This window comes from Falco cherrug, chromosome 4 (genome assembly GCF_023634085.1).
Source record: "Falco cherrug isolate bFalChe1 chromosome 4, bFalChe1.pri, whole genome shotgun sequence".
Classification (NCBI taxonomy): domain Eukaryota; kingdom Metazoa; phylum Chordata; class Aves; order Falconiformes; family Falconidae; genus Falco; species Falco cherrug.
Genome location: NC_073700.1, coordinates 72,041,192 through 72,068,103, shown reverse-complemented (window position 1 = coordinate 72,068,103; position 26,912 = coordinate 72,041,192). Strand labels below are relative to the sequence as shown.

At 35.8% G+C, this 26,912-nt stretch overlaps 1 protein-coding gene across 1 annotated transcript in view; it reads left to right on the top strand.

Moving 5' to 3' along the window:
* Window positions 1-26,912, top strand: part of MALRD1 (MAM and LDL receptor class A domain containing 1) — a 282,559-nt gene that overhangs the window by 57,481 nt on the left and 198,166 nt on the right. The window contains exons 14-19 of the mRNA XM_027800878.2: window positions 3,847-3,999; window positions 4,148-4,253; window positions 5,504-5,871; window positions 7,484-7,896; window positions 23,647-23,734; window positions 26,526-26,702. Of these exons, the coding sequence (XP_027656679.2) occupies window positions 3,847-3,999; window positions 4,148-4,253; window positions 5,504-5,871; window positions 7,484-7,896; window positions 23,647-23,734; window positions 26,526-26,702 (1,305 nt within the window). The remainder of the gene's footprint in view (window positions 1-3,846; window positions 4,000-4,147; window positions 4,254-5,503; window positions 5,872-7,483; window positions 7,897-23,646; window positions 23,735-26,525; window positions 26,703-26,912) is intronic.

Below are 26,912 nucleotides of genomic sequence, written 5' to 3'. Positions count from 1 at the left end.
CAGTGGCACAGAATACAGGGTAAATAACCAGGTGGCCTGAATAGTGACCCTCAGATCTTAGTTTTGTTTAGTTCAATAAAACCAGGAACTTTCCCTTTCAGTTATATAGAAGAAGCATTCTAATAGACGTAGAAAGCTAAACATTTGGTTGTTAAAAAATATGTAAATTCCTCGTATTTTATTTTATATAGACATGGGTATCCAACAACCTACATCACTGGTTATTTTTTTGTTTAAGAAATTTAATTCTCTTCAGACTTCATTACTATTTTTAAATGGAGGAGAAATTTGAATCTAATTTGCTATATTTCCAGTATCATATGCACTGAGAGATTTCCAGAAAATGTTTGATTTACTAAACCAGTGGTTTTGGATGTTATTTCACTTTAAAAAGCTGTTATTGAAACTGCCTTTAGTTAGATGATTGCCGATCTGCCTCACTGTGCAGAATGGACTGCCACCAAAGTCAGAGTTGTGTAGATTATTTTCATATAATTATTTAGAAATGGAATTGTAATAATTACATGTGACAGTAGTTATTTTTTGTGGGTAATATTTAGGTTATATGCAGGCTTGATTAGTGTTGTGTATGCACCCAAAGAATTTTATTTTCTCTTTTTAAAAATCTCGATCTTTGCAAGTCCTACAGCTAAGGTAAATTAGTGTTAGGAGACATGATGTGCAGTTAGCTTGTTAAAAATGTAGGTATGTAGTGAAATCACTAGAAATTATTTATAACAAAATCTTTTCCTTCTGCATATTTTGCCTGTCTTATATGCAAAATTCTTCTGCATTTCACAAGAGATATACACCTATGTGTTATGTACAAGTCATGTTTGTCTATTATTAAAAAGCCCACATGACTGAAGTCACAAGCAGGTCTGTTGCAACGTCCTGGCTATTGAAATAGATTTCCCAACAGAAATTAGCAGAATAAAATGCTCTGGAATGGTTTTTTCCCTGTAGCCATCTGTAGCCGAGACTACTATATCTATCTGTCCTAAATAATTGTTAGATTTAAACCATTATTTTCTATACATGAGAATATCATCATGCAAGTTAGGTTAGCATTTCTGTTTTTTTTTACTCTAAATTTTTATGTGAAAGTATTTTTTTTTTTTTCTTCCCACCACCACCCCCTAAAAAAAACCAACAACAACCCACAACCAAAAACCAAACCAACCAAAAAAAAACCAACAAACAAACAAACTGTAGCAGATATTTGGAGATGGAAAGTGAGGGAAGGGGGAACTCTGACTGGGATTTTGTAAAGACCAAACTTGTTCAATCTTCAAATCGTAACTTGGGTTTTGGTTTCTTTTCTGGTTAGCATTGCTTCTTACTGATGAACTTTTGCAATACATTATTTAATTGACCACTAGTCAGTTTTTTACTGTAGAAATTAGGCCAGCGCAGCTACAAAGTATGGTGTCATTTGAGTGTGTATGTATCACATTAGTAAATAGTAGCTGTGGTATAAAATAATGTTATGCTCACAGTATCACCCTGTTTCCTTCATGATCATTGAGAGAGCATGTTAAAAAAGATGCTAAAAGGGACACCAAAGAAAAATATATCCATACAGGTGGCATGGATATTATTAGAATTAAAAAAAAAAAACAAAAAAGCAAAGAAATAGCTGAAGTAATGTTCAGATGAAAAAGGTGGAAAAGGTGACAAATTTTGGTGGGTTAAATGTTGAAACGCAGCAAGGATGACAAAAAAAGTTTCAGAAAAACTAGCAATAAAGGCAAAGGTAGCCTGGCAGAGTCTGTAGGGCCACTTGATGGTTAGAGTATAAAGAGAGCATGTAAGAAAATAAGAAACAGGAGAAAGGTTGAAAATAAAGTACTAGCAGAGAGGGAGGCTTAGTGTGTATGTGTTCACTGTGAGATACTCAAGCAACAGCCTTTCTTTCTGGATAATCTGTCTGAAATGGAAGTGCCAGTCAAAGAGGTTATGGGATAATTAGGCAATTGAAGGGCTGAATCAAGCATTGAGAACCAAGTGCATTTCACCCAGGCTGTACCAGCTTGTCTATTCTTATATCTTCCCTAGGTGGTAAGTAGTTGGTCTGAGATTTAGTTGAAGGTTTCAAGGTTATTTTATGTCAATGTATTCATCCACGCTTAAGTTGTGTGTGTGGTCTGATGCAACCTTCCTTTTATGTTTTTTCTCTGTAACAAGTTACAGATGCAAGAAGTCTAGGCTCAGACTTAACAGTTTTATCTTGTTTATTTGCCTTTTTTGGTGTAAACATCTGTGTCCATGGTTTGTCATATTCTTGTTCCTGTTCTCTTGGGAATATGGGACAGTTTCTTCCATTGAGCAAAAAGCAAATCAGAAATAGGTCTCCATATTCCCTGATTGTTATGTTCTGTTGGTGGATTTTCAGTCATTTCTGTCATGCCTAGGTCCTTGAATACTCACAAATACATTTTTGTCTTTATTTTGTTGTATCAGAACAGGCTAACAAAAAATTTTCTTCCTTCAGTTTCATTGTCACATTTCATCTACCTTATTTTATTGTTGACATTTCTGACCCACAAATGCCATAGGTAAAGCAAGCTCCTAGTTTCTTTCATCTCTTAAATATTACATCGTCTTTCATATTTATGGAATCATTTTTTTACAGCAGTGTTAATAACTGGAATTCTATGCTCATTGCTTGATAATCCACAAAACCTTGTCTATTTAGACGCCCTAATGAACAGTAATACTAATTTTCCTGGCTAGTAATTTTTTTATTTTTTCTACAAATGTTGTATAATTTAATGTGACACAGTTCTTAAAGAAGAAAAAACCTCCCATACCTTCCACAAAAAAACACTTATATAATCCTGTTCTCCAAGAGACTTAATTTGTTTCTGAAACGTGCATTTTCTATACCATATGATGTGGCTACTGGAAGTTGTGATAGGGTGTTATAAAATAATGGCAGAATTCTCACAGTCATGTCTGAATATTTTTTCGTTTAGTCTATGTGCATAATGAATAAATTACATTTTTTACAAATCTTGAAATAATTTTCTTAAGATTTTCCATTGAAAGCCTGTTATAGTTACAGGACTCAAAGATTACCATTTTGTGATTTAATGAGAATTTTTTTTTTAAAGAGCAGAAGAGGAAAACCTGATGTTTCTTCATTTTAACATAATAAATATTTGTCAATTTATGTTCAGTCACACATGACACGCTTTCACTTCTTTATTTCGTATTATAGCAATTTTCTAAAATATCACTGGTCTTTTAAATGCAGCATTGAAGAATGCAGCTGAATATATTTTTCAAATCTTTTTCACTGCAGTAGTTTGTGTTTCAGAGATTGCCAATATCACAGTGTCTCAATAATGCCTAATGTTTAACTTAATTCCTGTTATAACTAGAGGAAAGCTTTTGTTATCATTACCATACTTGCTGAGATTCAGGAAATAAGGGATTTGATTACTGGCTCCAACGTTGATTCCCTAAAAAATCTTGCAGAATGCTTGTGTGTTCTGTGTTGTTTCTCTGTAACATGAGGGTTGTGAGGTCTTTTTCAGTGCCGCCTTGCCTGCTTTGAAAGCTTTGGCTCCAGTGCCTTTAGAGGGAAGGACTTGTTTTACTGAGTACATGGCACATAATGATGGCTTGGTCATTCCTGTGGGACTGCTGTTTTATCCAACTGTTATAAAGCAAATACCCCCTCACTGGTATGAGGCCATACTCTGCTTCCCCACACCCCTTGCTTAGACTTCTTTCTAGAGCATTGGTGAGAGAAGTATTTTATTTCCTTTTCATACTGCAAAGCTTGTTTAGTAATGCCATGTGTAGAGATACAGTTAAATATATCTTTCTTCATTTCAGCTGCTGTATGCGATTTTGAGAGAGAGAGCTGTGGCTGGATTGAAACTGCAAATGCAGATGAATTTGACTGGGTAAGAAGTTCCAGTAGTGCTCTTGCACCTGCTTTTCAGAAGCAAGCTCCTCCACAGGATCACACCTATAACAAAACTGAAGGTAAGACAAGCCAGGCCTAGAAACAGGGAAGAGGAACTGATACCTGCTCTTTAATCAGATTTTAAGCGGAGGCCATTAATGCTTAAAAAACCTTAGAAACGCTTTTTTTCTTCAACCTGAAAAGTTGTTTTCTGTTTTATTTTAATAGGTCATTTTATGTTCATTCTGAAAAACAGCAGCATCATTTCACAAGTAGCTCGGCTACAAAGCCCAAGGTTCAGGCAGACTGGATCAAATTGCACCTTGTCCTTTTGGTATGAAATAATTTAGACTTAAAACTAATGGATCATCTCGCATTGCTTCTTTTGGACTGAAACTGAGGTTATAGTTTGCAATAGACATATGTTCCTCTGCAGTGTTTATTTCTTCTTTATTCTTTAATCCTTATGAACAATATGCAGAAGTAAGCTGAAGCACTTGGAGAACAGAACTGAAACATGGGATGAATCTGAGCAAAATTATATTAAAAGTTTGTGTCTGCATATACACAGACAAATACCACAGTCGTTTTGCTAACATTTCTACTTTGGTTAAGTAAATTATCAAATGCTGTGGAATTTTGTTCAAGAACGAGAAACCATCAAAAAATCTAGTAGCTCCTTGAGTCACCTATAGTATCCAAAATTAGATTGTATCATCTTTAAGTGAAAGCTCCAGTGCAAGAACTGAAGCTTTGCTTCCAATCCTTTCTTCATATATATATTAAAAATCCCACCTTTCAGTTATTGTCTTGTGGCAATCTTTGTGCGGTCTTGTGGAGGAGGAAAAGGATAAGTAAACTGTGGTAATTTGATTACTGAATTCTAAAGTGGTGCTACTGTTTAAATAAATGTTTGGGCTGACTTTGATATTTTTTTTCCTCGGTAATGTCAAATACATTTAACATAGAGTAAATGTCTTCTTCTCAAAGGCTCAAGACTTCAAGTTGGGGTATAGGTCTGGAAATTACAAGCTGTTGGTTCTGTTCCTGGTTCTGTTTCCAGTTTTGTTGTACAATTGCTCACCTAAGTATTTATGATTTTTAACTGCTTTGAGATCCTCCAAAAATTCTGTAAAATGCAACACATTGATATCTGTCATAGATAGAAGGTGTACTTTTGCATTCAGCATGTATTCTCTTTTTCCTTCTTGAAACTTTAAAGTTATTGATTTAACTTTATTTTAAAGTTATTGATTTAAATATATAAATATATCGTGTATCTCATTGAGCAGTGTTCATTGATTAATATGAAAGCAAATGTGTCTCTTCAGTTACAGGTTTTAATTCAATGATTAATTTAATTCTTCTCTCACAATCTTCAATTCTTGAAATGAGCCCTATACTGATAGAGTAGCCTATCCTACCATCATACAGAAAGTGGACTGAATTACAGGTAAACTGGGAATAGGCAGTGTGGACTACACAGAGCTATGACAGAAAAGATAATGGAAGATAATGGCTATTATACATGATGTGGTCCGTTCTCATCATTTGCACCCATAACCATTTTTTTTATCGTTCTAGGTATTACAATTACGGACAGTCAGTTGGGGCAGCAGAGATGCAATTGCTTGTGGATGGGATCAAACAGCCTACTGTCCTTTGGAGAGCATATTACAATGAGGGAAATCAATGGTTGAAGGCAGTCATTCAGCTTGGACGCCTTCCATATCCTTTCCAATTTTCACTTGAAAAAATCAGTCTGGGATTTTATGACGGCGTCTCAGCAATTGATGATATTACATTTGAAAATTGTGCTCTTCCACCTCCAGCATTAAGTTGTGAAGGTCCTGATCGTTTCTGGTGCAGAGACACAAAAGCATGTATTGATGGTTTATTGGTCTGTGATCTTGTGGATGACTGTGGGGATGGATCGGATGAAGACAACTGTAGTAAGTACTTCCCATTATTGCTTACTTTGCATCAAACCAAAATTTACTTGCTAATTCATCCCTGGAGTGAAAAAGCACAGTACTACTGCAGCCTATCAATGTCACAGCCAATGATGATTCAACTGAATATAGTTACTGATGAAACAGAGTTGGATGATTTTTAACTTAAATACATATGATGAGTTACAATTGAGGGTAAATGGAATTCAGTCCCCTTTATCCAAATGAGTTGTATTTCCTTAACTTCTGTAATACACATAGATGCATTACAAGTTTATTTTAAAAACGGGGATTCACAGACTGCCAGTTGATTTGGGTTAACATGCTGTCTTTGATTATACTGATAGAACTATAGTGGAAGACGTATATGGACAAAAAGGAATGTATGGCCTAGCTCTTTTTATGACGTATACTCTTTCTACCTAGAAAATATTAAAATATCTGTACTGCAAGGTCATGCTGGGCATGATTGTCCCTTTCAAAGAAATAATTTGTGAGAAAGCTCTGGGTTGTTCACATTTTTGACATTCACCTTGCAGTGCCGAAGGGTGCTATTGATGATATTCTCCCAGAAGCATGCATTCATCAACTATAGAACTCAAGAACATTAATATACAATGAAATTAACTAGTAGTTGCTTTATCACATCCCAAGGTAACTAAATTGGGCAAATCACAATGAGTTTGAGAAACAGGGGACATGTTACATGCTTGAGGGGATACCAGCCTGCACTGATACTTGCTGAATTTCAACTTAAAACTGATCTGAATTTAAAAGAATGTGAAGGCTTTCCAGCCTATCTCAGTTTTCCCACTTGTAAAAAGTTCATCTTCTTTATAAGCCATTTTGAGGTCTATACTAAGAAAGCATCATATGACTTGCAGTTTTAAACATCATAAAAAATAACAATTAAAAAAAATCACTTATTATGTCAGTTCTGTTTATGAAGGGCAGATGCAAAGATGAAATACAAGTTCATCACCTCTGATACACATTTTTTTAATGTTAGAAGTAATTGGTCTAATCAATAGATTTTGACTTGGTGTCAAATAATAAACTGCAGTTGTGGAATAAATGCCCCTTGTGAATTTGGCTTTGTTTATCATACTACTGTTACTGAAGAAAATAAAGATCTAAAACACAATCCAGTTTTATGACTGCTTCTGCAATGCAAAAATATATTAGCTCATTATTATTACACATACTTACAAGACTGTATCCTGTGGTTTGTTTCATGCAATTAACCTAGTTTTAAGTCTTTTACTCAGTTAAATTTCAAAGACCTTTGTATGCTTTAATTATAAAAATACAGAAATTTAATAATGTTATTCACAATTTTTTATTCAGTTAATTATGTAGAGTTTGCTAGATATATATTGAAAGAGGAGATAATTTAGTAAAGATTTTTTTTGTTGTTTTGGTTTTGTTTGGTTTTGGTTTTTTGTGTGCAGGCAGGTATATTTTCTTCAGAGGAGATTTTTTGTGAGGAGAAGAAAATGTGTTTTTCTCTATATTAGAAAGAAAATTTGCAAGGAGAAAAATATATTAAAGTATGATCTGATCAGCTTTTGGTACTCCTTTCACTTGACAGTCTGTTCTGTTTACATTTCAGACCCTGACCTGCACTGTAACTTTGAAAATGGGCTGTGCAATTGGGAGCAGGACATTGATGATGACTTTGACTGGATCAGAATACAGGGTCCAACCCCCACAGTTAATACAGGCCCATTAAAGGATCACACAACAGGCACAGCCAGGGGACACTACCTCTACATGGAATCCTCTGAGCCACACCAGTTCCAAGATAAAGCAGTTTTGCTTAGTCCCCTCTTCAATCCTTCTGTCAATGGAACCTGCATTTTCCGCTTTCATTATCATATGTTTGGAAAGCAAGTTTACAAGCTGTCAGTCTTCCAGAGAACTGTGAGTAATACCAATGGATGGCTGTTGTGGTACAAGTTTGGAAATCAGGAAAACAGATGGAACAGACAGACACTCCACATCAGCAGCTCTAAGCCATTTCAGGTATGATCCTTCTAGGTTGCGAAGTGCTTATTTGCTGCATCGTAAAACACTGTGAGTATGTGAATGACTCTGCAATCTCAAAACTATTTTTAACTGTCTGATTTAATTTATTTTGAAATAAATATATAAAGTTTTTTTATGAAATATATCTGAAATATTATTTTTTTGTTGAATTTCTATTTTTCCCTGCAACACTTGGGTTTAATGTTTTGAACAAGAACATGTGGCATTTAAAGTAGACGCTATTTTTGGTTTTCAAATATTTGATGAAACAAACCTATCTGAATCTGCTACAGAACAGCTTGACAAAAATTTTGATTCATTCATGAAAAAAGGACTGTTGAAAAGAATATCCTCTTCTCTGCCTTACTTTTCCAGAGTTGCATGTTAATCTTTAATTATTTAAGGCCAGAAAAAAATATCAGTTCAAAATATTTGGGTGCAAGGCTAAGTCAACAATCAAATATACATAAAGATATAAATGAATACACATATAAAGATATGATTAAAGTAAATTACCACTACAAATATAGATTTATTATCTCACTTTTTAAAAGTGTACATGTTATTTACCTTTCATTATCTGTGATTTGTTTATTTTGGTCAGTTTAATGAAACTGCAGGTTTATTAGAGGAGGCATTAGTTCACTTGACTGCCAACTAATCATTAAATCAACTTAAAACCTCAAAACATGCTATAAAAAGGAACACTTCCCTTTTAAATCTGATATAATGCAGTATTTTATTTAGGTTGTCCCATATTTATTTCCCAAATGACTATTTTTAGGTGGAGAGAATTGTATCTTCTTTGGAGGAAAAGGCTTTAATATTGCTGTGGTTGCACAGAGGCACCTGGAAGGAGAATGCTCATTTTTTTGTCAAAATCCTTTGTACAAATGTAAAGGAGTAGCAACACAATCTAAGAAGGGACCTATAAACCCATGTGTCCTGTATTTGACCTCCTGAGTGTTAGGAAGGTTCCATTCAGAAACTGAAAGTATTTTCAATGTGTTAGTGTTGTAGGGTTTTCTACTGTACTTGCCCAGTTCTGTGCAGGGAATACAAGGATCTTATATTATTTTGATGCAGTTTAGGTTTTTGTAGTCATTTTTGAGGGGCATGAGGTGTAAGGTGTGATTTGATTGTTCTCAAGAAAAAGATCAAGATCTGATGTTTGTTATTGTGTATTGCTTTGCTTATGATGGTGCTTGCTGTGCCACAACCTACAACCCTTCAAAACTCAGAAATTTTGAAGAAAATAATTGTTATTCTGTTCCTGTAAGTTGCCAAGTGCAGACCTCTTTCTGATCTTCCTTTCCAGTGGATAGTACTTGGATACTTCCAGGGCTAAAGACCTGTAGGGGGAAAGGTCTTCACACTCTGTTACCACTTTTTCTCTGAAGTATTTCTACTGAGATGTGGACTAGAACAGCCTCTCAGTTAGTTTTGGGCTGTCTTCTGACTGGGTAACAGTATTAAAATTGTAACCTCTGTGTTTACTGTGTTGTGTTCCCCACACCCCATAAAGTTAGTGCTTGAGTGTTTTCACACCACATGCTTAAAGTCCCGTAGGTCATTTCCATGCTTCACAGGAAATGTTTAGATTCACTTAAGAATGTGATTTTTTTTCTTGAAAGCCTAATCATAGGATGGAACTTTTTAATAGTTTTCTGGTCAACATACATGTCTTGACTTCTCAATGTACTCTATCTCTAGCCAGAATATCTGTTCAACTGTTCTGGTGTTTTCAGAGATTCCTAGTGAATAGAAAATGTTAGACTCTTGAACCGAAAATGGCCTAAGTCTCTGTAACACAGACTACCAGTTTTTCTTTTCTAAATGTAAAAGATATCGTGTATCTGAGATAGCTGGTACCATCTCTTCCTCTTTCCTCCCTATGTAAGTCTGTCATTTGTTTACCACATTCCAAGAAAGAATCACTATGAATAGTAAATCTCTCAAATTCATATTTTCAGTTTATTTACTAGTATGGGAAGCCAACTTTGGGACCATATAAACAACTGCGCCTGTATACTAACTGCTAGGAAAAGGAGGAGTTCTCAGCCAAAAATTCAAAGCAGCAAATAAAGATGCTTGAGAACTTCTGGAAAGCCAGATCCACTTTTGAGTGGAACCTTGTAGATGGGAAATTGTAAGGCTTTTAACTGAATGGTGTGGCAGAAACCCAAAGGGAGCAGCACACAAAGACTTCCTTTCCTCACACCAGCTCCCACTAAACCTCAGAACCAAAATCAAGGACCAAAATCAGACAAAAATAAATAAGGAAAATTTATTGAAAAATACAACTTTATGGAAGTTTATATGCAAAATAAAATTGCAATTAAGTAGATATAAAATACATTTGTTATTTTCCTATTTTACAAGTGGTTAAGAAAAGTAAACAACCAAATCCACTGTAACAATTTCAATCTTATTACCAATTAGGTATTAGCTTAGAAAGTAATGGAATATTGATTGAAAATTAGAATGATACATTTGCTATGAATCTAGAATAGCACTGTGTTCTATAAACACAAACAAACCTTCTTTCTCCAGCTACTATTTTTAGTACCTGTTGTGCTATTTTTATATTTTTCTCAGTGTAAAATCCAAACTGTATTTCAAGGGCCTGATTCTGAAACATGTATACCTGAATATGTTGATAATGGTGCAAATTAGATTTCTCAAGCTCCTGAGCAGCATTTTAAACTAGATATAATGGTTTGAAATATGACCAAACATGGGAAGACAGACAGCTGAAGCTGATAGACAGCTGTCTTCCTTTTTTTTTTTTTTTTCCCCATTGGTATTTGTACTTTTGACAGTGACATGCTGTTTGCAGGTATAGTAGTTGCAGCCTTCATTTCTCAGAATTTTAAACAAGACAGTTTTATATATTCCAAGTTTTGTCATTTTGGGGAAAAAATGCTTTCTGTCCTGAAATGGACCTCTGTTTTATTAAAGCAAAATGTGACTTGTGTCTTTGCATTCTTCTGATATTCTGAATACCCTCATCTCTTATTCAGGCTAAGCCATCAAAGCGTAAGTGCTGACCAGTCCTATTTCAGACATTCCTACATAAAGGACATTGATGGTGGCATTTTACTATAGGTTGTAAATGTATCAAAAAGAACTTAGTTGTCTTGTAAAATGCCTTTGTCTCATTTGTTACATAGTATGGTATGAGTTGTCTCTTGCAGCATTTGCAAGATGGAAATGTTCAGTATGACTAGCAGCTTGTTGTTCTAAATCCTAGAACCCCTAGCATTCCCACATGCCATCTCATAGGATCTGATACCGTAGGCACCCGGTGCTGAACTGGGAGGCATTCCCTCATTTTTAGATCAGATAGCAAGAAACATCTTTGAGGATCAGTTAAGTTAAGGTTAAGGGTCCCCTTAACCCTGCAGACATGAAGCAAAGAAAGCCTGCGTTCAGGAGAGCTTTGTTTTACTTTGCTACAACAGGATATTCACAGAGTGAAGCATAACAAGTGTCATCTGTCCCAGCTTAGTCAGACAGTCATCTTGGAAGTTTTAACTCTAACAGCTGCTAGTTATCTGTTGAAGAGAAAACCTTGGGTGGGTTCTTAAAGAAATCCTTAATAAAATTACTGTATTTCACAATACTCTGGATGAAAGAGAAAATTACTTCTGAAATTATATTCTAAGTCAGTCACATCCTTAATAATGTATTATTTGTGATATGTGACAAAATCATCAAATATAGTATCAGTTATATGGCCTTTCAAATGAGATGGGTGAAGTGTTAGCCATAATTAGTTCTGACACATAAATCCACAAGTGTACTTCTTAGATGGTGCTAAATCAAGATCTGACCTTATTTTTTAGCAGCAGAATTTGTCTAAAGACAGAGGAGAATCTAACGGAAGCCGTCTTCATTTCTGAGCCTCTAGATTAAGGTGATTGTTTTGTCTTTTAATACATTCATTCAAATTTTCATTTTTCATTTTTTCATTTCTGTTATGGAGATATAGGTAATACCTTTTCTTACAAAGATTTTCAAAATCAAAGGCAAATTAGATCACTCTGAACACATATTATTTTCAGTTACTCTTCTATTTTAGCCATAGCATTAGTTGTGGAGGCATATAGTCACAGCTGAGGTTTTAATCTTGCTTCAGTATGCCTTTGACATAAGATCAGTTTGGTGACAAATGACATGTGTAGTAAACATACATTATTTGCATCCAGGCCCCTACCATTCATCTAAAAAGAAAAACAGGAGGGGCTAAAAAACGTATCTAAGGTACTACCAGGTAGCAGGTCGCAATCACATAGGCAGTATCTACTTTTGCACCCTCTACTTCATCCTTTTTCATTCCTCAGTTAGATGAGGTAGTGATTTTCTTTTGGGATTCTAATGGTCTGCTCTGTAATAAGTGAAATGGGATCACAAAGGTTATTCTTCAGTTCTTGCATTTCTAGCTTTTTCTTGCAATTACTTTTCTGAGAAGAGAACAAATTGATCAACACCCCCTCCCGCAACTAGTTTTATAAGGAAAAACTGAGGGTTCTAGCAGAAAATTGACATTTTTGCATAATTCTACTTTACAAACTATTTTTAAAGTGGTTTTGAGTTCTCCTTCAAGCTAAAAGCCTGTGCTATGGCAGATTGTGAGGTTTCAGAACTCAGTTTTTATTTCATGTGTCTCTAGCAGTCATATTTCACACATGAATAATATACTAGGATTGTTATAGTAGACTAAATGCCCTTTGTACCTGTTTAAGAAAAGATAATGACTTGCTAGACTTCCTCATCAACTGTAATATCCTTGAAGTAAGAAAATTTTGAATTTCATTTCCTACATAACAAGCATCAGAACTATTGAAATTACAGATTCTAGATCTTGTATCACATTTCACAGCACCTCAGAGGTAATTTTTTAGGGGGCTTGCAATGTCAGTAGTTCTGTAGATCGAATTAAGTGTGTGAGTTTTTCAGTTGTCTCTAGTCATTAACTGACAAGTGTCAGGTTGAAATGCTGGACTTATACTGGTGTACTCCCGAAAATGGAGCTGACCAAACTTGTCTGTATTCTGTTCCTTGCATGGAGCTTAGCCAGAAGAAGAGTGCACATACCTTTAATTGTCCCAAAAAGAAGTACTATTTACTACTGTGAAAAGCAACGTGAGGAGACCATGTTTCAGACGGTTACAGTTGCATATCAGCACATGCAGCTAGGACTTACCCTTACCACTCCAGTCCTGTTAGAAGGAAACTGGATCTAAACAGTGTGTGCTCTTTCTTCTATATATCCTAAGAAAACAAATCAAAGTAATCGTGTGTTTGTCCTTACATTAGGAAGATTAAGCTGAAAACAAAAACTGAAGTAGAAATGTTTGACCCTTTCTAGAATACTTGGGTAAAGATTATTCCTCTCAGAAAGAGCGGTAGCTGGGATACAACAGAGAAACATCAAATCAACAGTGTCATAGAGAAGCTGCATGGAGAATCATCATTAATGATTTCTCTAAATACAGAGAATGAGAGCTACTCTGTGAAATTCTTAGGCAACACAATAAAAACAAAAGAAAATGCTGTTTTAAGATGGTCTGTTGCACAGTTCATTGCCAAGGGATGTTTTGGTTAAAAGGAAGTATGAATGGGATTGGTAGGTAATTGGCAAATTATTGAAAGAAAAGTCTGTTAAGGGCTATTAGCACAGCATAAAGGCTATAACCTCCCACCTGTGATAAACTGCCAAGAGTTTGGGAGGTACCATTGCATGCCTGTTTTGTTCTCATTGTGCAGTGGAAGCAGTCTACTGGGAGACACACACTGCAGTTAGCTGGACAGCTGACCTAACCTCTGGTACATCTGTCCTCACGCTGTAAGGCGCTGTGCTGCAGACAGCTTCTGGTGCATCCGAAGGCTCACCCTTTTTGGTATTCTAACTATGATTTCAGATTTTCTGCAGTCACTTTCACCCTTATTGAACCAGGTTTATTGTTGTCAAGTGTTGTTACCCTTCTGCCTTGATTTGATTGCTTGCTGCCTTGTTCAGGGGCTCATTTTTGGTGCATGCTGACATATCAGTAGGATTTTGTTAATGTTTAGTTGGTCAGTTACATATCTTTCATTAAACTCTGGTGTTGAAGCAGCTCTGAATTTATCAAGGGCTCTCTGTTTATTACACTTTTAGTATCCACCTGTGATCATTCTTCTGTTACTGTTTTTGATCCGTTACCTGGCAGCAATTTTCACACAAAGATTTAGTCATCATGAATTTCCATTCTAGCAACTGCTTCAATTTGAACTTTCAATTTGTCATTCCTCGTCTTTCTTCTCCTACTCTTTAAAGGTTACCACATGCTTCCGTTGCTTCTTACCTCTCCAATTCTACTGCAAATACATGGATATCCAGCCACATTTGCTGCAGCTTGGTAGCTCTTTTCCTGGGTACTAACTGTTTTTCTTCGTCTCTGATCTGTGTATTGATTTCTTCCATCCCTGATACCTGCTTGGGTGTTGTTGCACGCTGCCCTTTGGTTTTCACATTTACATTGTGCTATTGGTTTCTGATCTGTGTACTCACTACTTAGTTTTATTTTCACTGTGCCAATGTAAAGCCTGTCGTTGCTGGCTGAGCTATACAGTTTGCCATGCAGCTGCCTCTGGAGCAATTATTAATTGACTAATGGATTATTATTGACAGGGAAGTGCTACCCATGTTTTTAAATCCTTCATTAATCATAGAATCACAGAATATTTTGGGTTGGAAGGGATCTTTAAAGATCATTCAGTCCACCCCACTGACCATGGGCAGGGACTTCTTGCACTAGATTGAAGGCTATTCAAAGCCCTATCCAACTGGACCTTGAACATTTCCAATGGTGAGGCATCCACAACTTTTCTTGGCAACCTGTTCCAGTGTCTTACAACCACGTCATCATAAAAAATGTCTTTCTTATGTCTTCTATCTATCTCTTTCAATTATCTATCCTCTTTCAATTTAAAACCATTGTCCCTTGTCCTTTCACTACAGCCCTTGGTAAAAAGTCTCTCTCCATCTTTCTTATAAGCCTCCTTTAAATATTGAAAGGCTGCAATAAGGTCTCCCCAGAGCCTTGTCTTCTCCAGGCTGAAAGAACTCAACTCTCTCAGTTTTTCTTCACAGGAGAGGTGTTCCATCCCTCTGATCATTTTAGTGGCCCTCCTCTGGACCCACTCTAAAAGATCCATGTATTTCTTATGCTGGGGGCCCCAGAGCTGAATGCAGTACTCCAGGTGGGGTCTCACCAGAGTGGAGCAGAGGGGGAGAATCACCTCTCTCTACCCGCTGGTCATGCTTTTGTTATGAAGCCCAGGGTATAGCATACATATCTCTGTAGGCAAGTCATAAAAATATGCACCCAAAATCAAAAGAGCTGCTGTGTATTTAACTCTGAGGTCTTGTTAGAACATGTCCTGGCAGGGTGTGATGTGCAGAGGTAGTTACAGGGTGTTCTGGGAGCTGTGCCAGAGGATGCTGATGTCAGTCCAAATCATGTGGATTTCTTAATTTCTGTACTATTGAAGTACTAATGCCTTTTAATATGACAGCTGTAATACTTGCACTTGTATGACCTAGGTGCCTCCACCATGTTCTGTCCTTGTGACCAGGATCGAAGACTGTCTTGGAGAGCTGTAGTGGGCCAGGACAAAAGCTGACATATCACACGTCGATCTCATGTCCATACTTCATGCAGAATTTATGTAGACTCTAGTTTGGACAATTGATGCTCAGTTTTCTTCACTAGTCCACAGACTATGTGAAAAACAATACATGTGTAGAGTGGACAGAGAGGGAACTGGGACACTTGTGGGAAAGAGTGAAAAACAAAGAGAAGACTTTGTGGTTGGTGGTGAAATTCCTTTTGATAGTGGAGGCTATTCAATACCCAGTATGAAGTGAAATACAGAGAATTTACATCTTGAAAATGTGTGTGGTGCAATGCAGTATATTTGAAAGACAAAAAGTGGTGTGAATTTTACAAAGGCCATTTCGAAACATCACTACTGCCATTTTTGACAAGTGGATTTCCAAGCATAGAAAACACTGTGAAAACAAGGAAATTACCTGAGAAGCCAGGAAAATATATTGTCCATTATGCAAACCTTCAGGGATAATTTCATGCTTTTAGTTCAGTTCTTTGGAAAAGAAACTGCCCTTTTGTTCAGTGCCATTACAAAGCTTAATACTATGAAGCCATAGTCCACTCTGAGGCAATAGAAGTAATTTATTCTTCGTGTTACTGTTTTATTGGTATGCAGTGGAGGATGTGTCACAATATCATCGTCGCAACATATGCACAAAGAGACCAAAAGTAAGGATTTCTGAGCTATTTTAACAATGCCTTTTCCAGTCAAAATTGTATTCTTAGTTTCACATCTGTCATTTCCTTGCAGAATTTTTTTGTTGTTGTTGCGGGGACAGCGACAAAGCGGGCAGGGGTGAGTGTGCTTTACCTTGGTTCCCTGATTACATGCAGGAAGCCCAAAGGAAATTGCACCAGGTAAAAGCAGCCTTTCTGTACGCCAATGAACTGTCAAGTACTGCCCATGTTTTAAATATGGAAAACCTGAAGTAATGAAAGACTTTCACCACCTTTCACAACCCGCAGCCCACTGAGAGACTGTGTTGAGTTGTTTGAATTTGTGGGGAATTATGTAAAGTAGGGATTTTCCTTTCCTAAAAATTCAAAGTAGTGTCTCAAATTTGCTACTGATACCAGGAATTGCTGAACAGGAAAATGAGACTTGGATACCTTTGCAAAGAGAAGGAAAATGTTAGTGATTTTTTTCTTGTTCCTTTCCTGGATCTAGAAGCCATCTTTGAAAGGTAGCGAGAAATCACAGGCAAGCAGTACCTTCATTGAAGCTTTAATTAAGTATCCTTCCATAGTTCTAGGCTTTATATCAAACACAGGGGGCTTTTATATTATTTTTTATAATCTATATTTATTGAGTATGCTTATAGTAGAATTAAGAAGCAATGTAGAATTTCCACTTCTACTGAAGTATATAGCAAAACTCTTGTTATCTTTAATGAAGACAGGATTTCATGGCAAGTCATGTTCTCATTGTGTCTCTGTGTTACAGTTTTCTTTCTTTGGGAGGTTAAGGCTATTTGCATGGATGCAAGAGCAGGAATTCTGTGTAACTTACTATCTCAGTCAGGCAAAATCCTTTGGATAGAGAAGGGTCCACATCTTTAAGCAAAACATGTAATAGTGATCCCTTTGCTCACTAGGATTTGCTGCTAGACAGATAATTGACTCAGTTGCTAGCAAAAATGTTCTCATAAATATTGAAAAGGAAGTGATGCCTGTCTTTGCTCAAGATATTCCTTAGCTCTGCATGGAAGAATTGCTTTAACAGTGAGCATTGCACAGACTAGATACAAGTCTGTCCATGAAGGCCCTATTTGAGCTTCTCAGCACAGAGATGTGGAGATGTCTTTATGCAGCCCTTGCATCTTGACATGTTCCAAGGTGCAAGAAGGATGGAAAAAAGTGCTTAGGTTATAACAAGATATCCTGGTCAGTGTGGGATACACCTTTTAGGACCATAAGTCCCAGGAATTTGGCATAGTAACTCAGCCAAAATCCTGTAATTTTATTGTTAATTTATTTTAAAATCTGAGGAAATGGTGGTTGGGAGAAAGAAAGAAAATGTGATGTATAGGTGAAAAAGTGTGTAAGCTGCTGAACCTGCCTAAACCTGCCATGGAAGATCACCCTAGCAGTAAAACCATGCTTAAGGTGAAGGAGTAGTGATGAGATTCCATCTGAAAGTAGTTCAGGGTACCGTAATATGATTAGGGTCAATAAAGGCAGATCATGAAAGAACATCATCAGCCTTGCCATTGCTTTGCTGTTCACATACTACAACTGACCCACTTTCACTTGTATGTGTTCTTGTCAAAACAGCCCATCAGTTAGATCCAGTCTTTGGAACCTTAAACTGTCTTCATAATTAATCACAGGGATATCAGAAATGACTGATGCTCTAAAAAAACCCCTAAATTTATAGAGAAGTAGTAAAGGGACTTGAACTTTAGATGTGGGAGAAAATTCACAGTATCTTTTGGGTATTTTTTTTTTTTTTTTTTACTAGATTTGGCCTCATCCATTGAACCATGGATGTTTTAGTATTGTCTGTGAGTATATCTTTATCTGCCAAGTATTTTCATTACTTAGTGATTCTTAAGTAATTTAAAAAAAAAAAATCATCCATCCTCTTTAGGGAAAGAAAACATTTATATTTTTAAAACAAAAAGTGGTATTGCTAAAGGATAGATGCATTTTTAGGTCCCTGCAGCCAACTGAACAGAAATTAAATGAATTTTCTGCCTGAAAAAGTATCTTCAGCTTTCAAGTGGGTTTTCTCCATTTTTCTGGGGATTTTGTGGGTTTTGGTGTGTGGTTGTTTTTTTTGTTTGTTTGTTTGGGGTTTTTTTGTTTGTTTGTTTTGGTTTTGGTTTGGTTTTTTAATGCTTCATATTTACAATCTGAGTTTATTCTGAAAATAATCTTGTTCTGCCATAATCTTGTGAAATAAACGTGTCTTAGTAGATGTATATCTACATGTATACAAGATGCATATCTTCTGTATATCTTTTCAGATGAAGTGAAAGCTAGGCATTAACTTAAATTGGATTAAATACAGCTTTATCACTATAATTACTAGATAGATGTTTGCCAAGTGAGCAGGGTAACCATGCTGTTTTATAAAGCTAGAATCTCAGAAATGTTTAGGCACTGACTATATACTACTTCTGCAGTAATTCTTTCAACATTAATATTACAGACTGAAAATACGGCAAAGTACTGACTCCTAGAAGATGTAAATAGTTATTAATATTATGCTTGTCAGCTGTCCCATCAACATCAGTGAAGAGTCTGAAACAGGATAGAAATGTGATTGTTCCCTGCACTTCAGAGAAATGCTTGGAAAAACATCATAAATCAGCATGAGGGTTCACAAACTTATAGTGAAGTGTGATAAAGCACTTTGCTGAACTAGAAGTAGTGGTTTTCAGTATCTTGAAAAAACAAGCATTTTAGAACATAAAATATTTGACACAAGATTTTTCATATTTGGTGTGTATAACCTTAAGATCATTGGTAAGAATTCATTTGGACACCTGTATGAAAGGACTTTATTTCAACTTTTGAAGTCTTGAGGCATTGATTTGTAATGCATTTTCAATGGACACACAAGGAAAGGGTGGTGGGCCTTGAAGACAGTGAATTGTCAAACTTTTCTACATGTGTCATTAAAATAATGTGATGACCTAATGTTGATCATCTTTCCAGCAGCTGATGGGCTGTCTCCACTTGTGCTTGCTTTTGGGGATAGAAGGGCTCCATGCCACGCATAACAGCTCTGTGTAATAGCCCTGATTGCCTAGTCATTCCCACCATGAGGAAAGCTGGAACATGCTGTGGCACCGCTTATGCCAGTGCACCCAGGTTTTTTTCCCAAGAGAAGGTGTGGAAGGTACAGAGGAAAAAATCAGTGTCATGTAGTCAGGATGCAGCTACTGGACACCTAGGCAAGAGATTTGGAAAATGGTCTCAGGTCTGACAGTGCTTACTCATTTGATGGCAGGTGAGAAAGCAGAGAAACAGAACCGGTGAGGAATAAGTTGCCATGCTTGGACTCAGTTATCAAAGAAGTCAATAAGCCTTTATTTGGCATGAACTAGTAACTCAAGAAGTTAAAATTAAATTTTAATTTCTCAGATTTTGTAAAAAAATTGCAATATTTCTGAAAAAAAAAAGTGTTTGCTTGGTAAGTAGTTTCCCTTTTTTACGTAGTTCTTGAGATATCATAGAAATATGCTCATGCGTTCTTGAAAAAATCATCCTTCAGTGAAGACTAACTGTGACATGATTGTTGGATGACGACTTCCTGATAAAAAGGAATTCTGAAGCAAAAAATTTTGATACAGATTTCACACAATTCATGTTCTATGGCTTGTCCTTTACCTGTAATTACAAAAGTTCTACCATCTCATAAGAAATTGGTTACTTTTCTTGATGAAAAGTTATGAGACATTTTAATTTATTTATACATAACATTGAAACAGGAGTAGGTTACTTCAGATGTAGTTGTAAATGTAATTTTTTTTTTTTTTTCAAAAAAAATGTTGTAAATGTAAATACACAGTGAAACATATATGACTTTCAACCCGGCATTTGCTTTCAGTAAATTAAGACAAAGGGGTTTGATGACAAAGTTTTCGGTCCATCATTTGAGCCCACTTGTATCCACTTTTGGATACAAGTTATTTGCCAGTTCTTTGCACCCACTTGTATCCAATTTTGCATTTGTAGCCATTTGTATCTACTTGTGTGTTTGTTCTTTCCTCTTCAAACCAAATTAGGGTGTTTCCTGCTGGAAATAAGAACAGCAAACCTAGTCAAAATTAGCATGCTGTAACTAACTACAAGGAGAATCACTGAGGAACAAAGTTGGCAATTCCTGTGACAAACCTGAGATATTTGTCTGTATTACTAGGTAAATACATTAGAACTAATATCACTATTTCCTAGATATTCAGAAATCTTCAGAATTTTTAATACCTCACAGTTTTTGGAATTGATTCCATTCCGGTTTAAGCTATGCTTGTATGGAAATTAAGATTTTATTTTGCTAACCTTCAGTGGGAATTGGCTAATGACAGAAATGGGCATTACTGTAAAAACGGAGCATTTGTACAGAACAGTATTGCCCATTGTAATTCCTCTATTAACACTTGTCATAATGTTCCTTCACCCTTCAAAAACCTATTTTGTTCAAAATCCTAAGGGATCAATCCTTTTCTGTATACAGAGTGTCATTGTAATATATTTTGCTTTTCATGGAGGTCACCCTCCCCCCCCCCCCACCCCACCCCTTTTATGTAGCATACCTTTTGCTACCTTTGTAGATTTCATTGAGACTGGATCTCTAGAGTTCTGAAAACTGGAGAAATTGGGAACTATTTATCCTTATTCAAATAATAAATGAGATGTGAAATGAGCTTCATGGTAGATGAGTTCCCTGGAGGTTGTTAAATAATAGCCTATGAAGTTTGCAGAATTTCAGCTGGGAAATTAATTTAAGTGGTCAATGCTTAACCACAGCTGCAGAGAGACTAAGTTTTATGCTGCAGCACCAATTCATAAATTTATCCTATTTTCAATTTTAAGTTTATAAGTACACCTGTGTTACATTTCTTGTGTTACTTACTGAGTTTGTGCTATATGCCAGTGTCAGACTCCCCAAATGAGTACATAAATTAAAAAAATAATTTGGGGAGATTTTAAGTAATACAATCATAATCATCATCATAACAATAAAGAGGTATTCTGAACTGAATAATTCCTGCAGAACTGTGTCCTGCCACTTCTACATTTAGGTATTTTTATGCCCTGAATAAAAAGTATTCCTTCTTAAGGTGCAGGAGTGCAACCTCCTCCAGGAAAAGATTGGTGGAAGATGACACATAAGGATGCCCGCAGACCTTGTGAATGTCATGGCTGGGGAGAGAGGCACAGGGAGATATGCAGAGAGAAGCCCCTCAGCCTACTGGTTAACATCCATTGGAGCACAGCACAGTCCCACAGAAAAATAGTGTAGTTTTATGGGGAGGCTTGGGATTATCTTAGTAGTAACTGTAAGTTGAGTTAATAAACCCTTTGCCCTTTTGTCTGAATTTTAGGTCATAATTAATAATGAATTATGAGCAGTTAATCATTCACACTTTGAAAACAAAGTAAAAATTTTATTTAAACTACTTTGTGTTTGCCAGTCAAAATTATACTGAAAGGAATTCTGTCATTTTTTAATGTTTTCTTGCATAGCGTTTCTAAATAATAGATGCCTTGATTTGTCCTGTTTCTGAGCATTTTTATGTTACTACTACCAATACTGTAGCATTGTCCCCATTTTAACCTAAAAAGGAAAGAAAAGACTGGAGTAATATTGTAAAAATGTATTTGTGGGCATTCTGAGGGAAAAATAAGAATTCCATGCTGAGATGAAAGCTGTAAGAAGCAATGCTGTCATTTACTGGTGTCATTCACAATAGATACATTTTATGCTAAAATAACCCATCTTCATCATATCCATTAAAGGACATATATCCACCTTCTTTTACTATACTCACTTATTCTGTGTAATTGACATAATCTGTACTTGAAGTGTAATAATTGTTGTTTATTCTAGTTATGTCGGCATTGGTGATAAAACTGCTATTCACATGCAACTTTAGATAGCAGAAACAGATTTGTTAACTGCTAACATCTGACTGATGCTGTTCTCTTACTTTTATGGTATTAAGGCCATTCCTTGCACCTTTTAAATATTATTTCCTCCCATTACATGTTAATAGATCTAAAGTGTGACTTATAAAAGCTCTGTGTCATACCAGTTGAAAAAAACAGTTCTTAGTGTGTAGATGAATTCTCTTCTTTCTCTCAAGTTACTGAGAACTTGTTTAATACACAGTGCTGTTTTCTGAGACTGGTAAAGCAGTCCTTTACAGGACTTCATTTACCATATGACAAAAGAAATAATGAAGTGTAAAATGCAAACATATATTTTTGAAATGACACTTGATGTGAGGATGTTTCCAAAATATGAATGATATTTGATCAAAAGAATTGAGACATCTGTCTACACAGAAGTGCCTTGCGTCTTTGAGTTCCAAGCAGTGCTTCATTACTAATTGAACATAAGCTTTCTTTGCAAATAAAATTATGAATAAATGAATTGCAACAAAAATATTAGAATTAACAGTACTGTGAAGCAGTATTTCGGTATTTTTACCACTATTTATACTTCATTCTTTTGATTATCTATTGAACTGAGGAACAAACAGTGAAAAATGTAACTGAAATTTTATGTAGCATCCCAGAATAATCTGGAAGCTTGAATATGTGTGTGCATGTGTAAGACATGAGAACAGTATTTTAAAGAAATAGCAAAGAAGTAAATTTAATATTTTAACTCCATTAGATCAGAAAAAAACAATTTTTTAAATGTATGGTTTGAGGAGGCTTTGTTATTTTTATAAATAGGGATTTATAAATTACTTAAATTAAGAAAATTCTTACTAAATCTTTCGCTAATCAACTACTTGGATTTTTACTCTATGTCAAGAGTCAGCAGGAAATAGGCTTATGCAGTCATCCAAGATTTCACAAATACTAACCTCTCCCATTCCTTTGCAGTAGACAATAATGAGAAAGTAAGCGTATACAGCATTGGCAACTCTAATGAAATAGTAGAATATTTTTCTTTAAAGCGTTCCATAGTACATCTCTAACCTGCTTAATTGTTTTCATCACAGTGGGATTTGTATAAGACCTATAATTTGTTCACATGAATGTTATTATAATTAATCATGATTAATGATATTACAATAAGTACCAAAGGAGCTAATCATAATATGCCACTTAGGATAATCTCTTGCCATCATTTTATGTCACAATGATGTTCCAGTGGATTTACACAATTGTGAAGCCAACCATTGTGTTATGGTTCACTGTGATTAATGTGACCACCAGTGAAAGCTGGTTATCATTAGTCTCTCTTGTAAAGTGTCACTAAATAGAATATATCTCCTAGAACAAATTTAATCTCATTTTAAGTGTTAAACATGGTAAATGACTCCACTATCAATAGATATGAAATATTTAATGAGAAGTCTACCGTACACTGAAAAATGTTTTGTAATTCTTGTTCCCCTAGATCTTGGTGAAAGGTACTGTAGGAGATGGTTTCACTGGAGACATTGGACTTGATGACATGTCTTTTCTAGGCTGTACTCTTTACAATGGTAAGAACATAGTTAAAGTGTACAGCTCCTAGCTGTGACCTGATTCTTTGCTGTCATTTGTAAATATTGCTACTGGAAAAGCAAAAACCAGATTGAATCGTGACTCTTGCCTTGCAAGGAAATCCAGACTTGTTTCCTTGCTTTTCAGACCCTCATATCCAGGCATCAGCCCAAAATGTTTTTTACTGTGCACATAAGGTCCAAAAAAGAGACCTTCAGTAAGAGGTGTGCAGCTTCCAAAGTCTTCCAGGTCCTAGAAGGAAAAAGAAGCTTAACTGTGTGTAAACACACTGACCTTTCATTCAGCAAACTTTGTTTAGTAGAGCCTTCCATCTCCCCTCTATAATTCCTAGTGTGTTTACTGTGCCGATTGTGCTCACATTACAGCACACAAAAGGTTCAGATGATAGAGCAGCCTTTCCTCAGAAGTCATTGCTATGTAGGGTAGTACAATGTCTACAGAATTGAAAGTATTATATCCCAAAATACATGTACTTCAAGACACCAGATTCCAGACCTGTCACTTCATCACAGAAGGGATTTTAAGAGGACTAGTGTTAGCTGCAGCAGGCATTACACTGTTATATATGGTGTGACAGTTGATGTACAGTCATAATAGGGCTGTAGAACAGCAAACAATATAGAACAGTTTCTTAATATTAGTATCCTAGCACTAGCTCTAAAACACCCTAGTGCACACGCATTTTACTCTGCTACTCCAAAATTTTCTTGTAGATATAATTGGGCCTGCTAGGAATACCAAGTTTATATGGCATGTTTCCTGTCTAGATAATTATCTCACAATTTACCAAGTTTATACAGTCTACAACATTTATTATAACATCTTGAATATAAAGTTTTCTGTAGATATTCTGTTAACACACAATGCCTTATATTTGGGGAAAAAAACTTAGAAGAACTAGTCAGAAAATCTCTATATGTTTTCAAATGAGATATGAAAAAAGTTTTAAAAATAAAGAAGAAAAAAGTTGGGAAGTACAAAAGGTCAGAGTTTCGAAGTTCATAAATAAATAATATAAAAAAACCCCGTTGTGTGTGGAAAGGTAAACCAAAAATACTCAAGTATAATGGTGGTCAGATCTGGTGGTCAGAAAACATTTTTTGTGTTCTGTACATTTTTAAAATGCTTTTAGTATTGAAAGCAGTTTTTGAGACATCCCAAGGTCTTCCGCACTATCAAAAGTATCCCAACCACCAAAAAACAAGAGTCAAAGAGACTATGGGAATAGTCTGCAAGATAGTCAATAGCTATGGCATATTTCACCATATATAATGCAAGTTGGACCAAAGAAAGAAAGCAGGGCTGCTATGTTCCTGCACCCTAGAATTAAGAACTAGTCACCCATTGGCTCATGTTCTACTTCAAATAACCAAATACTGACCAGGGAGAGGTGGAGTTGATAATTTTGTGGTAAGATCCCTCATAAGTAATATTAAAGGTGTATAAACTTAAGCATACTGCTTTGATGCATCATTTGAATGACCTAACCAAGGCTATTCAGTGATACTTGCTCTGGACAAAATGGGTTTTCATAAAGCATAGAAAATTAATTATTTCAAGAGAAAGGAGCAGATTCTCCTTTCTTTTCTGTTATCATGAAGGTTATGGTAATTGAAAAATTATTCCCCTGTTTCAGTGGATTAGGAGCAGAGGCTTGAATGTGGCATTTATATTTAAAAATTTCTGACCAATAAGGTCCTTGCTATTATTATGAGCTGTAGATACATTTATATCATACAATGATTCCTTCAAAGGGTTCCTTCCCCTAAGTCTTTTGTTTGAGTCTTAGGATATTACGGGATTATCATTCATTTGATTGAAGCATATTTATTTCATGTCATAGATGTGCTTTCTACCTTATGAAATAGAAATGGCTCCTGCTCATGGGGTATTTATTACCAGCCTTAGTATTCCAGGCCTTGGGGGAAGAAAATTCTTTGCTGTCCTAGGCACATGTTTTATAAAATGTCTTCACATGTACTTTTTAATTAACTCCGCTGTATTGCTTAGGTACATTGTGCACTATAGCTAATAATTTCATTAACAATTAAATTTAAAGAGGGAGTATATAATGAAAATGCATTTTATGGACAACAATAGCAAGAGTTTTCAAGAAATGAGAGTGAGCCTGAAGAAAGTTGCACAGTGAAGAATAGGAGGAAAGACGAAGAGAATTGATTTGAAAAAAGTGGTAATGAGTTTGAATGAAACACAAAGGAAGTGGTGGAACAAGACAATGACCTCAGAATAATTATTCTAATAAGAAAAAAGTATTTTTTTCGGTGATGAAATTACAAGACAACAAGGTTACATAGCAATTTCCACAGTCACTTGCCATAGTCAACGTGTTAAAAAAAAAAGTAGCCATTATCATCAGAATCTGTTAGCCTTGGTTCACAGGGAAATTAAGTTTTCATGATTATTCTGTCAGTCTCTGTGGCGTTATTTTTTTTTAAATGACTCACTGGCTTGATTCAAATTTGAAAGACATGTAAAAGGTGTAAATAAATTCCTCCAAGTGTCAAGGATTGTTTGAATGGTGGTTGGCTAAAATGACCAGCCTAGTGCTTTCCACTGAGGAAACGCTCAATTCAGTTCCTACTGGGCAATATTTAAGTCATTCAGCTTGGCCACCCAGACATGTTTCCAGTAAAGCTGTACTTTAAAGCTGCGCTGACAAAGGGAGGGAATGGCAAGGAAAAGAAATCATTACGAAATTAAAATGCCTTGGTCCCATCGCTCAACATTTTGTTGGTTTGTTTTTCAAAGGAAACTTGCCAACAATCTCTACAACTACTTCAGGAACTTCAGTGCCTGCCACGCTCCCCACGAACAACTGCACAGAGGAGGAGTTTGTATGTAGAGCCTCTGGCCATTGCATTCAGATGATCCAGAGATGTGATTTTAGTCCTGACTGCTCTGATAATTCTGATGAATCGGCTTGTGGTGAGTGTACTAAATCTTGTACTTTGCTAACTTATTAGTTTGTGGCTGTTAAACACATTGCGTTAACCATTCTGCGTTTACCTTTGCAATATGGTATTAGTACCTAGATGCTATTTTTAACGTTATTTTCCCTAGAAAAATAATAACATTTTGCCTTAATGTGGTAATCTGAGATGTTATACATTTTCTGCCTTCTAATAGGCTGATTCA